We start from the raw sequence: 21,871 nt of genomic DNA, 5'->3' as shown, positions 1-21,871 counted from the left end.
ATTGATAATTCCCCTGGGTTTCCTTACTCTCTCCCACACATCCTAAATATATCCTCTGGAAGCCTTTAACCCATAATCACCAACAGCAATACCAAAAAGTGCTCCAAGGAAAGCCTATTTTCTCTTGTTAAAACACTGGGAAATAAGTGGGCTAAAAAAATTAAATCTTTTTGCTAACCATCCCTAATCTAGTCAAACATCTATAGAGAGAAAGGCACTGTCCCCTTCCCCCCAATGTTTCAGCAGAGGTGAACAGGAATCTGGTCTTCCACCCATCCTCTAATTCCTCCACCTGATGGTGTTCAAGGGGCAGGCACGTTCCTGATCTTCCATCCCCCACCTGGAAGAAGGAGGTAATATCCAGTTCCTTTCCAGTGTAGTGTCAGTGGGGTCCAGTGGGGAGCTGAACTTCCACCTCCATCTGGCAGCAATTAAACTGAGGGAGGCAGTATGAGATGTGGCTAGTCAGTACTCGGCCACCCTCCACTACTGAACATCATGACCCAGTTGGGAGATGAACATCCAGTCCCACCGGTCATCACCAAGATAGAATCAGGTGATGGGAGGTGAGGCTGATTTCCCTCAGCTCTTCCTCCATCCTCTCCCTTCTCTCAGCATGGTTCTGTGGTGAGCTGAGGTTCTACTATCACCCAGTAGAAACAAAACAATGTAAATCAGCTTCCCATGTCCACCCTCTCAGGTGCCAGCAGAGTCAAGGAAGAAACTGAACTGACACCATATTTTAAAGTCCTGAAAAAAAAGGATTGTCAACTACAAATTCTATAGCCAGGGAAACTATCCTTAAGAATGAAATTAAAATAAAGATATTCTTGGACAAAGAAAAACTAAGATAACTTGATACCAGCAAATTCACCTTTAAGGAGTGACTAAAAAAAATTAGACAGAAAATGTTTACAGAAGGCTTGGAAATTCAGGGGAAAAAATAAGTTTGGAGTGGGTAAACATTGGGTTAAATACAAAATGTAAATTTACAATTGTTCATATGAAAATAATATAATTAATAAATACTAATAAAAGAATAAACTGTATTTCATGAACTCACAACTGCATACTTACTTTTGTTCCACCTTGCATAGATTACCCTTTTTGTATGAGTTTTTGAAATTATTTTAATAACTAACACAAAAAATCATGTCACTTGATAGGGTGCTTGATGTAGGTACAAAATTAAGATAATTATACTTACAAATTGGGGAGGATAAAAAGACCTAAATGGAATTAATCTCGAAAAGTTAATGATCAAATGAGGGTTTGGCAAAACTGTGGCTTATGGACTAAATCTAGCCTGTCATCTCTTTTTATAAATAAAGTTTCAGTGGAAAAGAGCCATGCCCATTCATTTGTATACTGTGTATAGCAGTTTTCATTATAAAAGGGCAGGGTTGAGTGGTTGTAACAGAGACATTAGAGCTCTCAAAGCCTAAAATGTTTACTGTACCATTTTTTATAGAAAACTTTCTGGACTCCAAGAACTTCCATCTCAACTAACTAAAAACAAAAAATCAAACCAAAGAGTTTCAGAAATGGAAACAATCAAGTAAGCAGCAGAAAATCATGATTTACAATATGTACATGTAATAAAGATTTTCAACAAAGTACCAAATCAGTCCATTGAAAAAAGAAATTTATGAAATTTACAGCCCCCTAAGATAACTGAGCAAGATTAAAAAAAGAAATTTCAAGAGTGAAAAGGAGCCCTAGCTGGTGTGGCTCAGTGGATTCAGCATTGGCCTGCAAACCAAAGGGTCACCAGTTCGATTTGCAGTGTAGGGCACAAGCTTAGGTTTCAGGCCAGGTCCCCAGGAAGGGGCATGGACAACTCAACCACACATTGATGTTTCTCTCCCTTTCTCCCTCCTTTATCCTCTCTAAAAATAAGTAAATAAATAAAACCTTTAAAGAATGAAAAGGAAGACATCACTAGTGTTCTTACACTTATTTAAGAAGATAATAATCTGAGAATATTATAAACTACATGAAAATAACTTTTGCTATTAAGTAAATTATACAATTTCTTTGAAAAAATAAAACATTAAATAGAATACAAGAAATACAAAAATCCAATAAAACTGTATCTCTTAAAGGCACTGATTCCATTACAAAGTTAGAATTAGAGTTGAGGTTGTTTTGTTTTTTTTCCCCACTAGATTCATAAATGTTTTACTGTATTATACTATTTTTGTCTAGTTCTTCTTCCTACTATTAAGAATATGATGAAAATAAGAATCATAAGGCATACTATGTTAAGAGTTTGACTAAATGTCTGTTTTTCAGTCAACAGAAAATCAGAACTCAGTAACATGAACCTACCGACTCAAATCTGTCCCAGGCACATACTGAGAGAAACGACAATGAAGCAAAGGGATCAGTCTAAGGTCACACCATCGCTTTTCCCATCTCAAGCCTGGAGATGTTGGCCATGAAGAACATGATAATGTGTCCTGAAAAGAATACCAACATTCAGTATTGTTATTTTTATCTTTTTGTGTTTTGAGTTTCTATGTCACAAATTCTTTTCATCTGAGGTATATTTTCTCCTAAATAATCAAAAGATATTTACAGATTACCACAAGAAGAAATCTATATGCATTGACAATAAAATTGTATTTGTTCACTTCTTTATGAATTGAATTCTTAAGAAAGTGGAGTGTGTCATTGAGATAAAGAATGGTAGAAAAACATTAAAAAATGGAGTGGGAGACAGAAAAAGAAGTAAATGTGTGAAAGAACTGAGTGCATCCACAAATGGGAAAGATGGGACAGAACTGGTAATTGCAATGAACTCGTAAGAGACAAACTAAAACAAGCTGTACTTAATTCAATTAGCCAGTATTTTCTGAGTATCTGGTAAGCACAAAACACAAGTGTTTCTGATTTATCAGTTACTTGCAAATATTTCTGAGTATAATGAATTATCTTATAAGGCAACTTTTAAAAACTACTCAAATATTTGCAGGCCCATTGTTGTAACGTCATGTTTATAAAAATATATTTTATTGTATTATTAGATAATATACCGCTGATTTCAAATTACATATATTTTATGTTTTATTAGAAGTTTGGATTTTTTCTTTATGTATAGAAGAGACAGATTTAAATAAAATTTGAGCTTTTCACTTGATGTTGATTTATGCTTGTATTATCTGAGGTTCACTATTAAATTTTCTTCATGGCACTAACACATGGAATAATGTTGATATTTAAGTTGGCATGGGTTGTAACAGGCCAAGGCTTAATTTGACCATGGAACTGTTGATACTGATTTCTCTATTCTAAATCTGAATAATTATATTAGAAAGAGGTTCTATTTTAATCACGTAGAAACTGTTAGTCTATTATTCACCTTTTCTTTCAGATATTAATTTATTTAAAATTATTTATGGAATAAAAATGACAACTCTTATTATTATTATTATTATTAAAGGTCAAATGTTCCTTAGCATTATCATGCTATTTGTAACCAATTGTGGGAATATAAAACTATTAAATCCTTAGAACAGTTTGGAACACTGAGAAGGGTGAACTAAAACCACTCAGTGTGGAGCCCACTACTGGTGTTTCAGTAAGCACTTCAGCTTAAGACACCTATCCTTTGATGCAAGACAGTTGCTTTTAATGCCTGTCCAGTGATGGCAAAAACACAAACAGAGGTTTCCTGTTAATCTTTTCCCTGGCCTTCATGTCAGATGTTGTAGACGATCAGCATGGGGTCATTTGGGCGGCAGCACAAGGAGATGAAGACCAAGGCTCCAGATCAGAATCAGACCACCTGGTTTCAAGATACCAGTTTCCCAATTAAATAGTCCTTTAACCTAGGAGCAGGTTATGTGAACTGTTTGTGCTTTATTGTGCCTATTTCCAGATATAAGGCTATCACAAGACTCCTCTAACAAAAAAATAAAAAACCCTAGAGCATTTTTAGATGCATTAGAATATTGTTTCCCCACATTTTCTATGTAAGGCATTTGAAGAAACAATAATCACTTGTGACACACTATGAGAAACAGAATAGGTTACTGTGGTCAGGCCAGAACTAACCATATGTATCTTAAGCGTCTCAGGTCACACCAAGCTGTAAAAAATTAGGCCCAGTTCTGCAGTCAATAGTTGATCTAAGTCATCCAGCCAGCAAATGACAGTGTCAGCATTGGCACAGTCCTACATTTTTTCTAATTCGAGGGCCAAAACATCTATCACAGCACATTTAATATTTATAAACAGAGGTGAAACTATGAAAATGATTCAGATTTGTATCTCAATTACTTTATAATTTTGCTATGTGAGTATAGACAAATTATTTAAATATGGCTCCTCATCTTTCTTGAAAAGCAAAATTAATATCCCTTACTTTATGTCTATAAACAAATGGGATAGTAAATGTAAAGGAACATAACAGACATAGGCAATGAATATTACAGACAGTGATAATCACCAATAGATGAGTATAATGTTTTACAAATTTATTTTATAGATTTCATAGATTGGTAGACATGGAAATGCATGTGATCCTTTACATGACTTTAATGTAAAATCTTGGTTTGGTGCCTTTAGGTACCAAAGTTGTGAAATTTCACTTTGTTTTAGTTTTTCTCCTTACAAGAATATGAATAAGCCCCACTTCAGCTATTGAACTAATCGGGTTAATATATTTCATTTTATAGGTCTGTTATTTGTGATTCTACTAATAATTTTAAAGATGATTTATTTTTATTTTAATTATGAAAATGTAATATAAAATTGCCATCTAGTTTTTTTCTGTAATAGCAGCCTTCAAGTTATTTTAATTGTATACAAGATAATCTAAAAACAAAAAAAATTGTATTATTTTAAGGCCTGTAACTACTTTTCAAGAGTTTTATTCTTCAATGCCAAAAATATTGTTTCTGATGTTATTAATAATACGAATGGGGAAAAGTAGCATTTACATAGTAGTTGCTTTAAAATATTTTCCCCCAAAACTTAACACATTTCAAGGTATATTGCCACAAAATAAACTTAAGAACATTTATCTCACCAAAATAGAATTGTATTGATGGCAGAATGCCAAGATTTTGTTAGGGACTTGGCATAAAACATATTCATTAAGTATATAGTTATGAAAAACATGTTTCTAAACACCTGGCTAAATGATTATCTGAATTTAAGTCTCCTTGTGAACATAAAGCTAATTACTTTTGTCTACCTTGGCTGGCAAACCAATTGACTCTATACCCTAAAATTGATAACCTAAAATCCTTAGGAGGTCTAGACTATATTTATTAAGTGAGATAGTGGAGCAATGTTAATATATTATAAGGTGTTATTTTCCCTCTTGCTTACAACGCTGTTTCCAAAAAACAGAACTGGGCTTGCTTACTTCAAATTTGCTTCAGAGAATAATTAAGGCAGAGGAATTAAAACTGAAGTTACCTGGGCCCAAAATAGAATTGAGGATTTAGAATATCAAATAATTAAATATTTCTCTTAAGACCTTATTTAATATGTGTACATTCTGTGGAAAATATATTTTTAAATGCATGCTTCCTTCCAAGTTTTTACTGTTTATTGTTATTTAGTGATGAGTTAGAAGTAAACAAGTGCTTAATTGCTCCTAATTTTATAAATCCCTGAATGAAAATATCATCCTTTCTTCACACCTGCATCAAAACCTATTCAAGACGTAGAACAGAAATACGGAAGAGCATGAGCTATATAAGTCAGTGTGATCCCGTCAGGCTTGGAGGTTATTCTCTGATGAGCAATAGTCCCTAAATTTTGTTGAATTAAATTAAGTCAGTTGTATAAAAGTCTCTGGTAGGTCTTTACTCTGATATTAGAATGCTAACATCCATTATTCTTTTTCTACTCAAAATTAATTTGATGCATTTGTATATAGATCTGAATTTTAAGCTTTTTGAATCAAGAACCATAATTAACATCTCACCCTAGTACCTAGAAGAGTGTTTCCACAGAGTAAGCTCATGGCAAATATTTATTTAACTGAAATTCATTGAGACTATTTTTATCTTTAATATATATACTTTATTTGAATTTACATTTGTCTTGTTATCATCTAAAATCATAAGTACCCTCAAGCTTAAAGATCTTTGACAGCATCAAAGTAATTTTTAATTTTAATGCTAAAAATAAATGTGCCTTTGAAAATGGAAAGACATATTTCCAGTAAAAGATTTTCTGACAATTTTTAAAAAAATTTTATACAGCTGGATTTGTTTAGAACAATTATGTTACAGAATTACTCAATAATTGTTTTTGCTTTATTTATATCTTTCTAAATAGAGGCACAACATATAAAATTAATGCCACAGATATTTTTATATGCCAATGAAACGAGTTAAAAACAAACCAGAATGATTCTTACCCATAGATATTTCATTCTGACTTCTCTACTTTTCATTATTATAGTATAAAAATATTACCAAACAGTCTTCTCCAACCAACTCATCCAAACCAGCTCTTCCTTCCTGTCTTACCAGCAGAGCTGACAGGGATTCTTCTGTGAATGTCTTGTGAAGGGAAAGTTCTCAGGAGAAACCTGTCAGGACTGAGGGAAGCCATGGGTGAGGCAGGGAGCAACCTGGCCAGAGATGTGGTCTGGGGTTGGGGGGTGGCTGCCAAGGCTCTGTGAGGACGCCTGCCTTTACACCCTTATCACCTATCACAAATCCCTGGCTGCAGCCACACTAGGGTGGGGAGTGGTGACCCCTGATTGGCAAAATATTTTTCTCACAAGAGGGGTCAACTATAAATTAGCAGCAGCAAATACTGACAGCTGCTGAGGGTACACGTGCTAGCCCAGTAAAGGAACTGGGTGGGCATCGAAATTATCAGAGCCTATAGAGTGTGAGGGGACAGGTGGTCAAAGCAGTTGGTAAAGTAAAAGGTAAAGATAGGTAAAGATTTAACTGGATATTGTAAGTCTAGGGAATTCAGAAGGGAGCTGATGGAGCACCGAGTGTATAGATTCATTTTCTCATTAGTCAATGTTTAAGTCATTTTCCTCATTAGACCATGTTAAGATACTCAGATCTTACCATCTTCTGAAGATTAGCATTTTAATATTAGCTCTTGTGTGACAATTATTTCTCTGACAATAAAATTAAAAATAAAGTCAACTTAAATATTCTCAGATGTGGTTAGTTTATACTTGTGGAAGTAATGCTTGGCCTTGCCAAGGATCTTCAGGAAATAGATAGATTATAGATGATGATAGATAAATGATAATGATAGATGATGATGATGATAGATAGATGATAGATAGATAGATAGATGGATAGATAGATAGATAGATAAAAGCACTTGGGGACCTAAGGCACTCAACCACATAACAACACTGGTGCAGTCAGGTACAGTGAAAGTCATTCAGATCTAAAGACATTCAAAAGGATCATTTTGAAGTAAAATGTTGCAATTAGGTCAATAATTTCAAATGGAAGATGAACCATGTAAGTCAAAAGTAGGTGTATGTCCCATATATCCCAATATGTGGAATGAAAAAATAGAAGCCTTTTAAAGTTAGCTCTGCTAAACTTCATGTTTGTGAGTATAGTGGAAAATTGTTAGTTTTATATATAACCAGAAAGAATTGTTTTGTATTTAGAATGTGTGAATGTTTTAAAGTGTGAAATACATGAAGCTTCAAAAACTATATATAAAATTCAAATAAAAGCTGTTTATTCCAAAACATAACTGAAAAATTTAAAAATAACATTCTATTAAATATATATAGACACACATGCCAATTTTATCAATTATTAAGTACATGTATAGTTTAACACTCATTACATTTAACATATTGTATAGATTATTTCCTCACCTTGTATTAACTCCCTGGTAAGCACAAAAGTTTCTAAGAAATCCTTAACAATGACAAATGAAATAGCTACTTTTAGCTAAATAATTTAAATAGAAAAAAGGTAAAAATCATAACAAATTATTTAGAGCATGAAATTACATATAATATGCAGTGTTACAAAATGATTATAAGGCGTCATGAATGACCTCTTGAAGTTAAAAGTTTCTATAGCTTAGAGATTTTGGAGAATAAAAAAAGACATTAAAAAAATAAATGACCTACTTATTTTTTCCTTTCTGGCTTGTCATAATACTTAAATGATGAAGCAACCAAGGATTTTTAGCAAGATTCAACAGCAGGTATTTCAAACTATAAGTATACATATTTTGAGGGGCTTCCTTCTGTTAATCTTATTAATGTGAACCATGCTTCAGTCTTACTGTGTTGTTGGGATGGTAGTTGAGATGTAAGCCACTGTCACAAAGAGGAGAGGACGTGCCACTACTCTGGTCACTTGGTGCACCTACAGGAAACAAAGACACAACACCCGACTGGTCAGAATGCCAAAGAGCTCCTGACTAACACATTCTACATTATTATATTTCATCAATTATATCAATTAAATCAGGTAATAAAATGAATTTTTATTTTACTTATATCAAAGCCAGGGTTTTGCAAGTAAGTTAACTGACTAAAGTTATTGGGGCACTAAAAGAGACTTGGAACTACTAATCTTTGATTTCAGAAAAATTAAGGCTTTATTAAAGAAAACAAACAAGTAATATTTTATTTTATTATCCAAGTGGGCTATTCTTATGAACCATACTTATAATAGTTAATAGTGCAGGATTCTGTCTTTAAATTTCTACATAACAATTTTGTTTATAAATTTCTCCAACTTTGTTTATAAATTTTCCATGTTTCAACCTACTGCTAAATCCTATCTTTAGATACCATAATATTCCATGGTGCAAAAACAATATTTTCCTGTGGGTTCTTGGTAAATACTATAACTGGAAGTACCCTTTTGACAGTTATCTACTTTTGCAAAATGCAACTAAAATCTTAATAATACTAATATCTATTTTTAAAACATAAGTTATAGATGTTTTAAAGACTGTTGACTTTTAATTAGTCCCTTCCCCTTCTTTCCACCATTAAAACCCTCCCCCACCCCTCTGGTTGCTGTCAGTCTGTTCCATGTTTCCATGTCTGTGGTTCTAGTTTGTTCATTAATTTATTTTGTTCATTAGATTCCTGTTATAGGTGAGATCATATGGTATTTGTTTCTCACTGACTAGCTTGTTCCACTTAATATTCTCCAGTTCCATCCATGCTATTGCAAAAATTAGAAGTTCCTTCTTTCTTTCTGCTGGATGTACTCCATTGTGTAAATGTACCCCAGTTTTTTGGATCCACTCATCTAGTGATGGACACTTAGGTTATTCCCAGTACTTGGCTACTGTGAATAGCACTGCTATGAGCATAAGAGTGTGTAAGTTTTTTGAATTGGTGATTCGGGATTCTTAGGGTATATTCCCAGCAGTGGTATCGCTGGGTCAAAAGGCAATTTCATTTTTAGGTTTTTTGAGGAAATTTCATACTGATTTCCATAGTGGCTGCACCAGTCTGCATTCCCACCAACAGTGCACTGGGGTTCCCTTCTCCACATCCTCGCCAGCATGTTTTTTGCAGGTTTATTGATGATAGCCATTTTGAGAGATGTGCGGTGATATCTCATTGTGGTCTCAATTTGCATCTCTCTGATAACTAGAGAGGTTGAGCACCTTTTCATATGTCTGTGGGCCATCTTTACATCCTCCTTGCATAAGTGTCTTATTTAAGTCCTTTGCCCATTTTTTAATTGGATTGTTTGTCTTCCTGGTGTTGAGTCATATGAGTCTTTATATATTATGGAGATCAAACGCTTGTCTCTAGGTATCATTGTAAATATGTTCTCCCATTCAGTCGGTTCCCTTTTCATTTTAATGATGGTTTCTTTAGCCATGCAAAAGCTTTTCAATTTGATGCAGTCCCATTTGCTTATTTTCCCATTATTTTCCTTGCCCTTGGAGATGTATCATCAAAAATATTGTTGTGTGAGATATCTGAAATTTTACTGCTTATGTTCATCAAGGATTTTATGGTATCATGGCTTATATTTAAGTATTTTATCCATTTTGAGTTTATTCTGGCAGTATGGTGTAAGTTGGTGGTCTAGTTTCATTTTTTTTTTTTTGCATGTACTAGTCCGATTCTCCCAACACTATTTATTAAAAAGGCTATTTTTACTCTATTCTATGTTCATGACCCCTTTGTCAAATATTAATTGACCATAGAGGCATGCGAGTATTTCTGGGCTCTCTGTTCTGTTCCACTGATCTATGTGTCTGTTCTTATGTCAGTACCAGACTGTTTCGATACCAATAGTAGAAGTACTACTGGTACTTGTAGCTTGTAGTGTAGTTTGATATCAGGTATTGTGATCCCGCCTACTTTGTTTTCTTCTTTCTCAAAATCATTGAGGCTATTCAGGATTTGGGGGGAGGGGTGTTTTTTTGTTTTTGTTTTTGTTTTTTTGGTTCCATATAAATTTTTGAAGTATTTGTTCTAGATTTGTGAAATATATCTTTGGTATTTTAATAGGGATTGAGATGAATCTATAGATTCTTTGGGTAGTATAGACACTTTAATGATGTTAATTCTTCCAGTTCTTCCAAATGGAATGATATATGCTTCCATTTGTTTATATCTTCCTTAATTTCTTTCTTCAGTGTTCTATAGTCTTCCAAGCACAGGTCTTTCACCTCTTTTGTTAAATTCATTCCTATTAGTCTATTCCCATTAATCACAAGTGTCCTTAAAGGCATCTAGAATGGTGAATCCTTTTCATAAGGCTTTCAATTTACTTTCAAGATCCATCAGAGTAATCACTATTTATGGAAACTATAGCTTTATGAAATGTATTTCATTTCATACAGAAAAGAATAAGCATTAATAGCAAAAATGAGCAAAAAATGGTAAATTAGACTTTATCAAAATTAAAAACTGAAAACCTAATACAACTTTATGTAAAAAATATAGTTATATACCCATGGAGTGAAAATGTAAAACATGAAGCTGACAAAGGTTTATATACAGATTATATCTTTAAACTTCTGCAGTGTGGTAATAGAAAGGCATGACAATAAAAAAATTGGGAAAAAAATAGAACAAACACATAACAAAATAGGATATGCAAATTGGCAATAAAGTATGCAAATACCATATTATAAAGAGCTAATCATCATTAGTCTTCTGAGAAATGTAAATTAAAACTACAAAGAGACACCACTACACATTCCATATAATGGTGAAAAATCTTTGACCATCAAATATTGGAATAAATGTACCCAACTAGAAGTTTCATAAGTTGCTGGAGTAGGAAGTAAGAGGTCTTGAAATATGTGCTTATTTTAGAAATACTCTTGGCAGTTTATTAACAAGTTACTTATATATCTATTCTGTGACTCAGCAGTTCTACTTCTTGATACTTATAATTACGACATAAAATTATAAGACCTCCAATACCTGTATAAGAATGTTCATAGCAGTTAAATTTACAATAGCAAAATACTGGAAACAGCTCTATTGTCTATAAACAAAAAAATGCATTATGAAACTTTAATATATTTATATAATGGAATATTACATAGCAAACTAAATGAACAAACTATTGAAATATATAACAAGTGCTTGTATATAACGGAAAAAGCCAGACACAGAAAAGTAAATATAGTAATATTCCATTCTATACAGTTTTAAAGGGAACAAAGGGGATAATGGGGACAACTGTAGTTGAACACAAAAAAAAAATAAAATAAAGACAGGCACAAACATAATACATGATGATAAGATATAAAGTCAATGACTGTTTCTGGAGATACTATTTACTGGGAAGAGGCACACAAGAACCACTCTGTGATTTAAAGGTTGTGGAGTAAGCAAATGTGTATTTGTTAGAACTGCTCCAACTATTCATTTAAGACCTTTGCACTTAATTGCATGCAAATTATGTCTCAATTAAAGATATATTCTTCTGTGATAGTGTGCATGGTAGAGAAATTTTTAAGGAGCTCTTATGAAAATTAATACAGTCCCACATATACTGGTGCTTCTTTCAATCTCACAATTTTCATCCAGATGGCTTAAATGTAAATGCTTGTTTAGCAAGTCCAGTAGCTAAGTACATGTCTATAAGCTTTTCCAATTAAAGATTTGAAAATAACTGTAAATGTAATGAATACATTCTGCAATAAAAATAACATCTGTTCTTTTTGTGTGAGGATTAATAAAACAATTCGTGACAAGAATGTTTGTGTTTAGGAGGAAATCCAAATTTTAAAGTGAAATTACTAATTAATGTAAGGAAATAATATTTAAAAAGTAAATGCAATGATGTGAGCATTTCACCTATACTTCATAAATGCTTACATGCACAATCTTCATTCAGTGGGAGTTTGAGGAAAGCAGGTGCTCTTTTTAAAAAAGACACTGTTAGGGTCACTTCTTCTCCAGCATTCCGAAGAACTTGAACCTAAAATTAAAAAGCATAAATAATACCATTATGAGTATGTTCACAAAATGTTTCCAATTGCAAAATCTTGAAATGATTTGTCGCCTTTCCCCCTTTGATTTTCTTTCTTAATGGTAAAAGATATTTTACAAAAGACAGAGGAGTAAATTATCTAACATTGTAGAAATACAGCCATCAGTGTTCTTCCTCTTTCTATCATTCTGTGGTCCCCTGTTCACATACAACATCATCCTCTTCCACTCACATTTATTGAGGTTTTCTTGAGTTTATGATCTATATTAGGCAAATATGAAGGATCATGAAGTTTACAGGAAAAATGGAGTGCTCAAACTACTATATTTATTAATTTAATATTTATTGAGCATATATTATGCAATATTTGGAGGTAAATAAATGACCCTGCAGATGTTCAGAAGGCTAATTTTATTGAAATAAAATCTTCCTAATTAACTCCTACCTTTTGCAAAATATGGGTATTATTTTTCTATTACACCATTGAACATTGTGTTTTCCTTTCTCTGAAAACTTAGAATAATAATGAAAACTATTATCAATAACCCTAAACATTTTCCAAATCATAGAATTAATAGGTCTCATTCTACCTGTTGAAATAATGGCAGTTTCTCAAAAACATCCAAAACAGGAGTAAAAATATTAAAACAATATAAAAAACTGAGGATTTATTTAAAGCAAACATACATAGAAAAGATATAAGTATATTTATACTTTTAAAAATTCACATAAACTAAGAGAATTAAGATAATTAGAGAAATAGTTGTTAATAGACATGAGAACATAACTTGATATAAAAAAGTTGGAAAAGATGATCAACTTCAAGTTATTAAAGAATTAGCTATCAAAATAATTTATAATAACTTCTGGTTCCAAGAAGATGGCATAGATTCATCTCTCCTTGCTTCCCCTCCCCTAATAAGTACAACTGTAAACGATGGGGAAAAGTGCAAGAGATAGCCCAAGGAAACCGAAAAGTAGAATAGAAAATAACCGTGATTAGGGACCCCGGGACTGAAGCAACAGGGCAGAGCAAGGATATTTTAAATGCTTTTACTCAACAGAGGGATCATCTACCCACTGCTAGGTAAAGCACCCCTTTATCCTAGGGGCACTAAGGAAAACTCCACTTCCTCAAACAGCACCAACAGGGAATAATAGGAGCCCTGGGGACACAAGGTAAGTCAATCAGATCAAAGCACCTATAAAGATCCTCTAAGAATCATATTGGCAATGAAACCACAGCCACAGACACAGAAGTAGGTTAGTAACATGTGTGCTAAAGAGAATGAATCCCTACTAAAAAGAACAAAATCTTAAATCAGTAGGCACTCCCTTAACATAAGCAAAATGGCCAGGATAAATTAAAATAACATGTCACTTTAAAAACCAGAAAAACATAATTTGAATGAGAACAGATAATACCAACTAGATGAATAACATACTGAAATTATCTAATAAGAAATTAAAAACCACTTTAATAAAAATATTTCAATAGAAAATACAAATTCTCTTTTGAACCAAATAAAAATTACAACATTTCAATAAAGAAATACAATTTTTTAAAAAATAACCAAACAAAAATTAGAGAATTAAAAACACAATAATATAAAATTTATTGGTTCAATAAAAGAAACCCAGAGAATAGAATAAGTTAACTTGAGAGTAGAACAATAGAATTAGCCCAATCTAAAGAACAGAGAAGATGTAGACACATATGCATAAAAAACAATATATTCTATCACCTTAACAGTAGAAAAAAAGGGTTTTAAAATTAAATATATAATTAATGCAATATATGCAAAAACATTTGATAAAACTCATTTGATAATGAGTATATAAATGAGTATCCATATTATAAAGACATTATTAGTGATGAATTTCTAACATTATTAGTGATGAGTTCTTAAAATATTTCTCACATCAGAAATCAAGCCAAAATGTCCACTATCTTCATTTTTTTCTTATTCTTCAGATATTAATTCAATGAGACAAAAAGTTAATGAAATGTATAATAATTAAAAAAGAAATTAAACCATTATTATTTGGAACATAGAAAATCCTTAACCTATAAGCATTATTACATGACACATTAATAGATTAGTTAATAAGCAAGTTTAGTAAGGAATAACATAGATACAAAGTTAATATACAAAGATCAATTGTTTTGATTTAATATCAATAAGCAAATATAACATTAATTTTAAATAAATGGAAGAGTATGCAATGTCATGGATTGCTTGATGATTGATATTGTGAAAATATCAAATCTCTTCTACTTTTCTATAGACAATCCCATTCAAAGCCTTACTTTTTTTATTCAGTTTGGTCTTAATATGAACTTGGCTTATGTTTTGCACTGTTTAATATTGATATTATCATTATTATATACTATATTGGAGTTTATGACTCAGTGAAACATTTGGAGCAATTGAATGCAATAAAAATTCATATTTTATAGTAAGTATACAATAGCTATTATATAGAGTTAAAATAAAGAAATAATAGCATGAACATCTTAAGTCTAAACATGACAATAGATTAGACATACATAAGTTAAAATAAATGTAGCTGCCTCAGAAATAGACAATGGGCATTTATTTTGAATTCAAAACTTTACATTTGCACTTCAGTTTTGAAGTTCTACTCATGTGTGACTGAGAAAAATAAAAACTCTTTTAAAAATTATAAAATCTCAATCTGGAAAGAGAGTTTTGTTTTATTCTTTCTCTCTTATTTTTGATTTAATCTTTATTGTCTTTTTTCCATTACCATTTAGACCTCTTATACCCCCCGCCCCCAGCAATCACCACACTAGTGTCCATGTCCATGAGTCATTTTTCCTTTTTGCTCAATCCCTCTATTGTTTTCAATAAACGATCAATTATGGATACCTTTCTGAGCAATCACAATTGCAATCTTCAATAGATCTTTTTTATATTAATGCAAAAATATTTATTTTTTTTAGTGAACAGGATGGGGATAATGTGTTTTAATTTTTTTCAGTTTTCCTACTACACTTTGAATGCATATTTCATCCACCTGATACTGTCAGCTTAGAAAATATAGGTTCTACATCATGAATAATGATAAATGTCATCTTCCTGCAAAATCAGAAATCTGCACCCATGTATCCAGTTGTTTTTTTCATTTTCATTCACATTTTGTAACACAAATCAAATACTATGCATTTTAACTAGATAATTCATTAACACAGTCATTGTCTTCAATGAATACATGGGCAAAGGGAGAGAAATTGGTAAATGATGGCAATCAGAAAGAATGGAAAAGGACAATGGAATTAAAATAGATTTTTATAAATTTACTGTATTAAGCCACGACACATCTAACAACTCAATTCATGAACTGAATATTCTTAAGTTCCATTCATCAGTTATGAAGGAAACTTTGTAAACTCGTTTTGTAATTTTTGCCCTTTTCTCCGTCCACCCAGAGGCCATTCTAAATGACATTTTAAGAAGAATTTAGGTATCTGCCAGTGTTTTGGTATATAGTCAAGAATATTCATAGTTGGGGACTGTTTTATATTTTCATTTTTTTCTCTGTGGCTGTGCAGAATTTTAAATTTCTCCCTGGGAAACTGTAATAATACATACTCATACACACACACACACACACAAGCATTCAATTTTAAAGACTTTATTTTTATAGAGAAGTTTTAAGTTCACAGCAAAATTGAGGGGAAATATGGAGATTCCTCATAGACTCTGTCCCCACACATGTATAACTTCCCCCAATATAACATCCCCCACAAAAGTGCTGCACATTTATATTTGATGAACTGATATTGACATATCACCCAGAGTCCATAGATTATATTAGGGTTCACTCTTTGTGTTGAAGACTTTATGGGTTTGCAAAACTGTGTACAGGCAGATATGCACCATCATATCATACATACTATTTTTAGTGCTCTAAAAATTTTCTGAGCTCCACCAAGTCCTCCTTCTCCCCCATCCTAATCTAAAAGATTGTTTTTAATTGATGAAAAGAGGAACTTCTGCTTTGCCTGGACATACTGTAAGCACACATCAGGAATCTCACAACACACACATATACATACACACACACACTCTTCTTCCGTGGCAACCAGCGCACTGAGTCAACTCATAGTTAGTAGTTTAGCATGATGCCTAACAACAAAATAAGATTTAGATTTCAAGAGAGGAAGACAACTATTGTTGCTCACTGATGGTCATGATGGACAACAGTTACATAGATTTTCACATTAACATTGGACTCATCCATCTTGACATTTTGTTAAGTTTAGTAAATCTTTGGCTTAAAGTCCTGACTCCTAGCTGAAATAGGAAATTAAATGTTACTTCAAGGAATGATTTTAACTAGGATGCTTTCCAAACAAAACAATAACACTAAAAATAGATACAATAACGTGCTTTACTGTTCATGTTAAAGTATGGGTTACATGTGGACACTAAATAAATAAGTAATTTTGTATGGAATAGTATTAGATTTTGGGGGGAGTATTTGATTTATTAGATATGTTATAGGACAAGAGCTTGAAATGAAACTGTAATTTAAAGGTTTTCTTAAAATGGGCTATAGAGTCCTCTAGTCATTGTGTATCTACCTTCTATTGTGAACCAAAATTCATTTGAGGCCCTAATAAAGAATAAAAACCATTTATGTGAGCAATAAAAAGAGCTGCAACCTGGGAGACATTGATCAAGGTAGCTACCTAAATTGTGCTCCACTGAGACAAAGGGTGGGCCACCTTTTGTGGTTAAAGTTCTACCCAAGTTGCCAATTAGTTTCATTTTATGTAAATGTCAATATTGTATAGTTGCGATTGGACAGTGCAGGTCTCAGTCCATTGGTAGAGAGATGAAACCAGGTTCTCCTTGCCATAGTTGACTCAGATGACATAAACAAGTGGTGCATAGTGTAGTAAACTGAGAGTTCACTCTGGGCTTCTTCCCAGCCTGCAAAGTATGTGAGAAGCCTTTGTCAGCGTATAGTTGCTAGGCTCTTATTACTTATAAAATTTGGGCCACCAGTTTGACCATGAGGAGTTCATCTCAGCAGATAACTTTTTTCTCAGAGTTCATATTAAATGAAACTTTTTAGCTCAGGGTCTTCAACAGTCAGGATTACAGAGAAATCTCAGAGTGGCAGGGTGATGGAGCTTTCTACCCTTTCTGTAATCTGGGTACAGGTATATATACATTTATACCTAAGGATTACACACGAAGTCGTAGTGGCTAAGCTTGTAGGGAAGGAGATAGGGACTTCTAAAGTAATAAAATTTTGGATGGCTTGGATAGTAAGTCAAGTGTAACAGCAGAGATTTTCTAAGTAAAAACAGGATATAGAACTGAATCCAAGAAAAACATATTACATCATCATTTGAAATAAAATATAATGCAAGATTAAGATGAAGGAAAGCAAAATTAAAAAAAGAATTTGGGAAAATTTAGAAATATCATTTCTTGTCTTGAATTGCTACCACAGGTGATACAGAATAGCATTGAAAAAGCTATAAATAGGAATAAGGGACAGGATTTGAGATTATTGTGAACATATAGCAAAAAAAAAAGTCATAAAAAGTCATATAGTATTACTGAGAATGCATTTTAGGCATTCTTGAATTTAGTCACGTTCCTTGCATTTTATTTTTATAAAAGGCATGCCATATATATAAAGGAAAACAGTACTATCTTTGCTATAGTCATTGCTAGTATAAATTTTATGTTGTTTTAAATTGAGAAGTCAAAACAAAAATGTATATCTGGTTATGAGTTTAAAAAGCTACTAAAATTTCAATATTTCAGAATTTCTAAAGATTCAGCCTAAAATAGTGTTCAATTGTGCAATTATTTTTGCATTCCTGTAAACATTACAATTAAGAATGAAAGATACCCTGGGCAACGTGCTCAGTTTGTTGAATCGTCATTCCATACACTAAATGTTTGTATGTTAGATCCTCAGTCAGGGCACACATGGAAAGGAACTGACTGATGTTTTCTCTCACATTGGTGTTTCTCTCTTTCTCTCTTACTTCTCTCTGCATCTCTCTATCATCCATCTATCTATCTTTTTCTCCCTTCCTCTATCCCTAAAATCAATAAAAACGTATCTTTCGATGAGGATTTAAAAAAGTAGAAGAAAGGTTGACTGAATGATAAATTTTAAATGTAATAATCATGGTAAAATAATAGTAATATATAATAAATATCAAGATGAGAAAGAACCATTTACTTCAGAGAAGCAAGCATATTGAAAAACTTGATTGGATTAATTAAAATATTTAAAGCTATAACTAAAAATGATCCTATTACTTTCAAAGGTCCCATTAAAACAAAATTCTGTGAAATAAAATTGGTGAAAAACCATATTCTAGATGAGTTGAATTTTAACTCAACAAGCAAAATACTTTCTTATCTAGTTAACATGAAAATAAAAGAGCTTTCCAGCATTTGATTTAATTTCATAATTGTTTCCTTAATGATTCAAACAATATTTTACTTGGTCTTAAGTTTTAGCAAATTCTTCAAGATGTTATTCCAGCAGAAAATTATTGATCTTTACAATCCATATTATTAAATCAAATGAAAATTAATATAAAAAGAGTATATAAATAGTCCTTCAATAGAGGATTGGGTAAAGAAGATGTGGTACATAATACAATGGAATACTACTCAGCCATAAGAAAAGATAAAATATTGCCATTTTCAATAACATGGATGGACATTGAGAATAAAGAGTTAAATGTAAATAATACTACCAAAAAGTTGTAAGAAACTACATAAGAGATTCCAAGTAAAATCTAGTGGTGAAAATAACATATTAAATTAAACTAGAAACTTAGAACTTAGAAGACATACCTATATTTGTAAAGATAGGTAGTTATATATGTATATAAATGTAAATTTTGTAACAGTTATGTATGTTCTTTAACTTTAGCTGAATTAATCACTTCTTTAAAATAGATAAGAAGAGAACTTTTTGAAAAATTTGTTTGTTTGTTTGATTTTAAGTCACAATGTCTATACACAACTCATATACAGGGGTAGAGTTCATTTAACCCTTGGCATTACACTTTTGAGTGATCTCAAAAGAAAAAGTCCATGGTTCTTAAATTTGCTAAGGCAAATAAATAAGGAAGAAGAGTTTTCAAGTTCATCATTTCACTCTTCTACTGGTTCATCACACACACAAAAAATAAGCTTGAATCTTACATGAAAAAGGACATAGAATAAAAAAGGACCAATCAGAAATAAAGAATACAATACCTAAAATGAAGAATACACTGGAAGAAATAAACAATAGGTAGTATAAAGCAGAGGATTATATCAGCTACTTGGAAGACAGGGTAGAAACAATCAGAACCGGAAAAAAATAGAAATGAGTATAGTTTGAGGGATTTTCGAACAACATAAGGCATAACAACATCCTCACAATAGGGGTACCATGAGAATAAGAGAGAGAACAAATGATTGAGAACCAATTTGAAGAAATAATTAGTGAGCTCAGAGAGAATTACAAAACACTACAGGGAAACTACAAGGAACTTACAGCAACTATATCAGCATGAAAAAAGACATAGAAACTATAAATAAGAGACAAAAGGGAATGCAGAACACAGTTTCTGAATTGAAAAAGCACACTAGAAGGAATCAAAAGCAGGCTAGATGAAGCAGATGATCGAATCAGCAAGCTGGAAGGTAGAAAAAAACTCCCAGAAAGAGAAAGAAAATGAAAAAAGACTCAAAATGAATGAAGAGGAATTTAGGAAAATGCAGGACAACCTGAAACATAATAATATCTGTATAATAGGGATACCAGAAGGAGAAGAAGAGGAGAAAGGGTCAGGGAACCTGTTTGAAAAAGTAATGATGGAAAAATTCCTTAATTTGAGGAGAGAAAAAGTCATGCAAGTCCAGGAAGCACAGAGAGTCCCATTCAGGAGGAACCCAGCAAAGCCCACTCCAAGACGCATCATCATTCAAATGGTAAATTTCAAAGACAAACAGATAATCCTAAAGTAAGCAAGGGAGAAAGAGGTAGTAACATATAAGGGAGCGCCAGTATGGCTAGCAGCCAACTTCTCAGCAGAAACATTACAAACCAGAGGGAATGGCACGAAATATTCCAAGTAATGAAAAGCAAAGGCCTGCAACCAAGATTGCTGTACCTAGCAAGGCTCTCAATTGAAATGGAAGGCAAAATAAGGAGCTTCTAGGACAAAAGGAGGCTAAAAGAGTACACCTCCACCAAATCAGTATTGCAAAATATGCTAAAGGGACTGCTTTAAGAAGATGAAGTAAAAGAGTCTATCAATACCCAGTTCCTTTCACAGTCACCGGTAAGTGATATTACCAATACTTTTAATACTTATTAATCTGATTGTGACAATGATGTGTTATTTTAATTGTTACTTGATTATTGGTTGAAACTAAACCTGTTTTTGTATATTTCTTGCCTATTTCTTTTTTTTAAGCTTTAAGTGATTTTTCAGTATTCTTTATCCATTTTTTGATTAAATATTTGTAGAATTCCCCCCACCCAAAAGAGAAATAACTGTTAACCCTTTTACAGATGTTACAAATACTTTCCTATTCTATTATTTGTCCTTTAACTTTTTTACATGAATATTACTGTATAGTCTTAAATGTTTAATATAGACATATTGTCAATATTTTACTCTATAACTTCTGGGTTTGAATATGTTACTTCAGGGTAAAAATTATATTATTTTGTATCTTCTCCTAAAACAACTTAGATTTTACATATTGATTTTTAACTCACCTGAATATTTGTTGTATAATGTGTGAAATAGGACTCTATATTTGTTTTATTTCAAGTAATAGTGGTCCATGCACCTTATTTGTTGAATAAGTCTTATTGTCCCCATTGATTTGAAATATCAATTTAATCATATATTACCTTGTAGACAGATATATATGTTTGTTTCTAGAATGCTCATTTTATTTCATTGATCTACTTGATTATTTCTGTGCTGGTGTCATGATTGCTGAGACTTTATAACAGATTTAAATTTTTTAATATTTTATAATGGATTTTGACATTTAAAAAATAAATAAGTAAATAAAATCTGCATTAAAAAAAAAGAAAGAAGGAACTCCTACCTTTAGTGACAATATGGATGGAACTGGGGAATATTATGCTAAGTGAAATAAGCCAGTAGATGAAAGAAAAATACCATATGATCTCACCTATAAGTGGAATTTATTCAACAAAATAAACTAATGAATAAAATAAACCACAAGCATGGAAGCATGGAGCAGACTTAAAGTGACCAGAGGGGTTGGGGAAGGAGAACAATGGTGGAAATAAGGAGAAGGAACTATACAAAGAACATGTATGAATGACACATGAACATGGAAAACCAAGTGGGAATTGACTGTGAGAGAGGGGGTGGGGTGGGATGGGTGGAGGAGGGCAAAGGGGGAATAATTGAGACA

The 21,871-nt window shown here is 32.3% G+C and overlaps 1 protein-coding gene across 1 annotated transcript in view; it reads right to left on the bottom strand.

Annotated features, from left to right (window-relative positions):
* Window positions 1-21,871, bottom strand: part of SNTG1 (syntrophin gamma 1) — a 576,561-nt gene that overhangs the window by 215,757 nt on the left and 338,933 nt on the right. Inside the window, exons 8-10 of the mRNA XM_054595747.1 lie at window positions 12,290-12,392; window positions 8,257-8,339; window positions 2,332-2,462 (exon numbers count right to left, since the gene is read on the bottom strand). Of these exons, the coding sequence (XP_054451722.1) occupies window positions 2,332-2,462; window positions 8,257-8,339; window positions 12,290-12,392 (317 nt within the window). The remainder of the gene's footprint in view (window positions 1-2,331; window positions 2,463-8,256; window positions 8,340-12,289; window positions 12,393-21,871) is intronic.

This window comes from Pteronotus mesoamericanus, unplaced genomic scaffold, assembly GCF_021234165.1.
Source record: "Pteronotus mesoamericanus isolate MK-2021 breed Mesoamerican mustached bat unplaced genomic scaffold, CSHL_Meso_final scaffold_54, whole genome shotgun sequence".
Taxonomy (NCBI): domain Eukaryota; kingdom Metazoa; phylum Chordata; class Mammalia; order Chiroptera; family Mormoopidae; genus Pteronotus; species Pteronotus mesoamericanus.
This window is presented reverse-complemented; position numbering and strand designations above follow the sequence as displayed.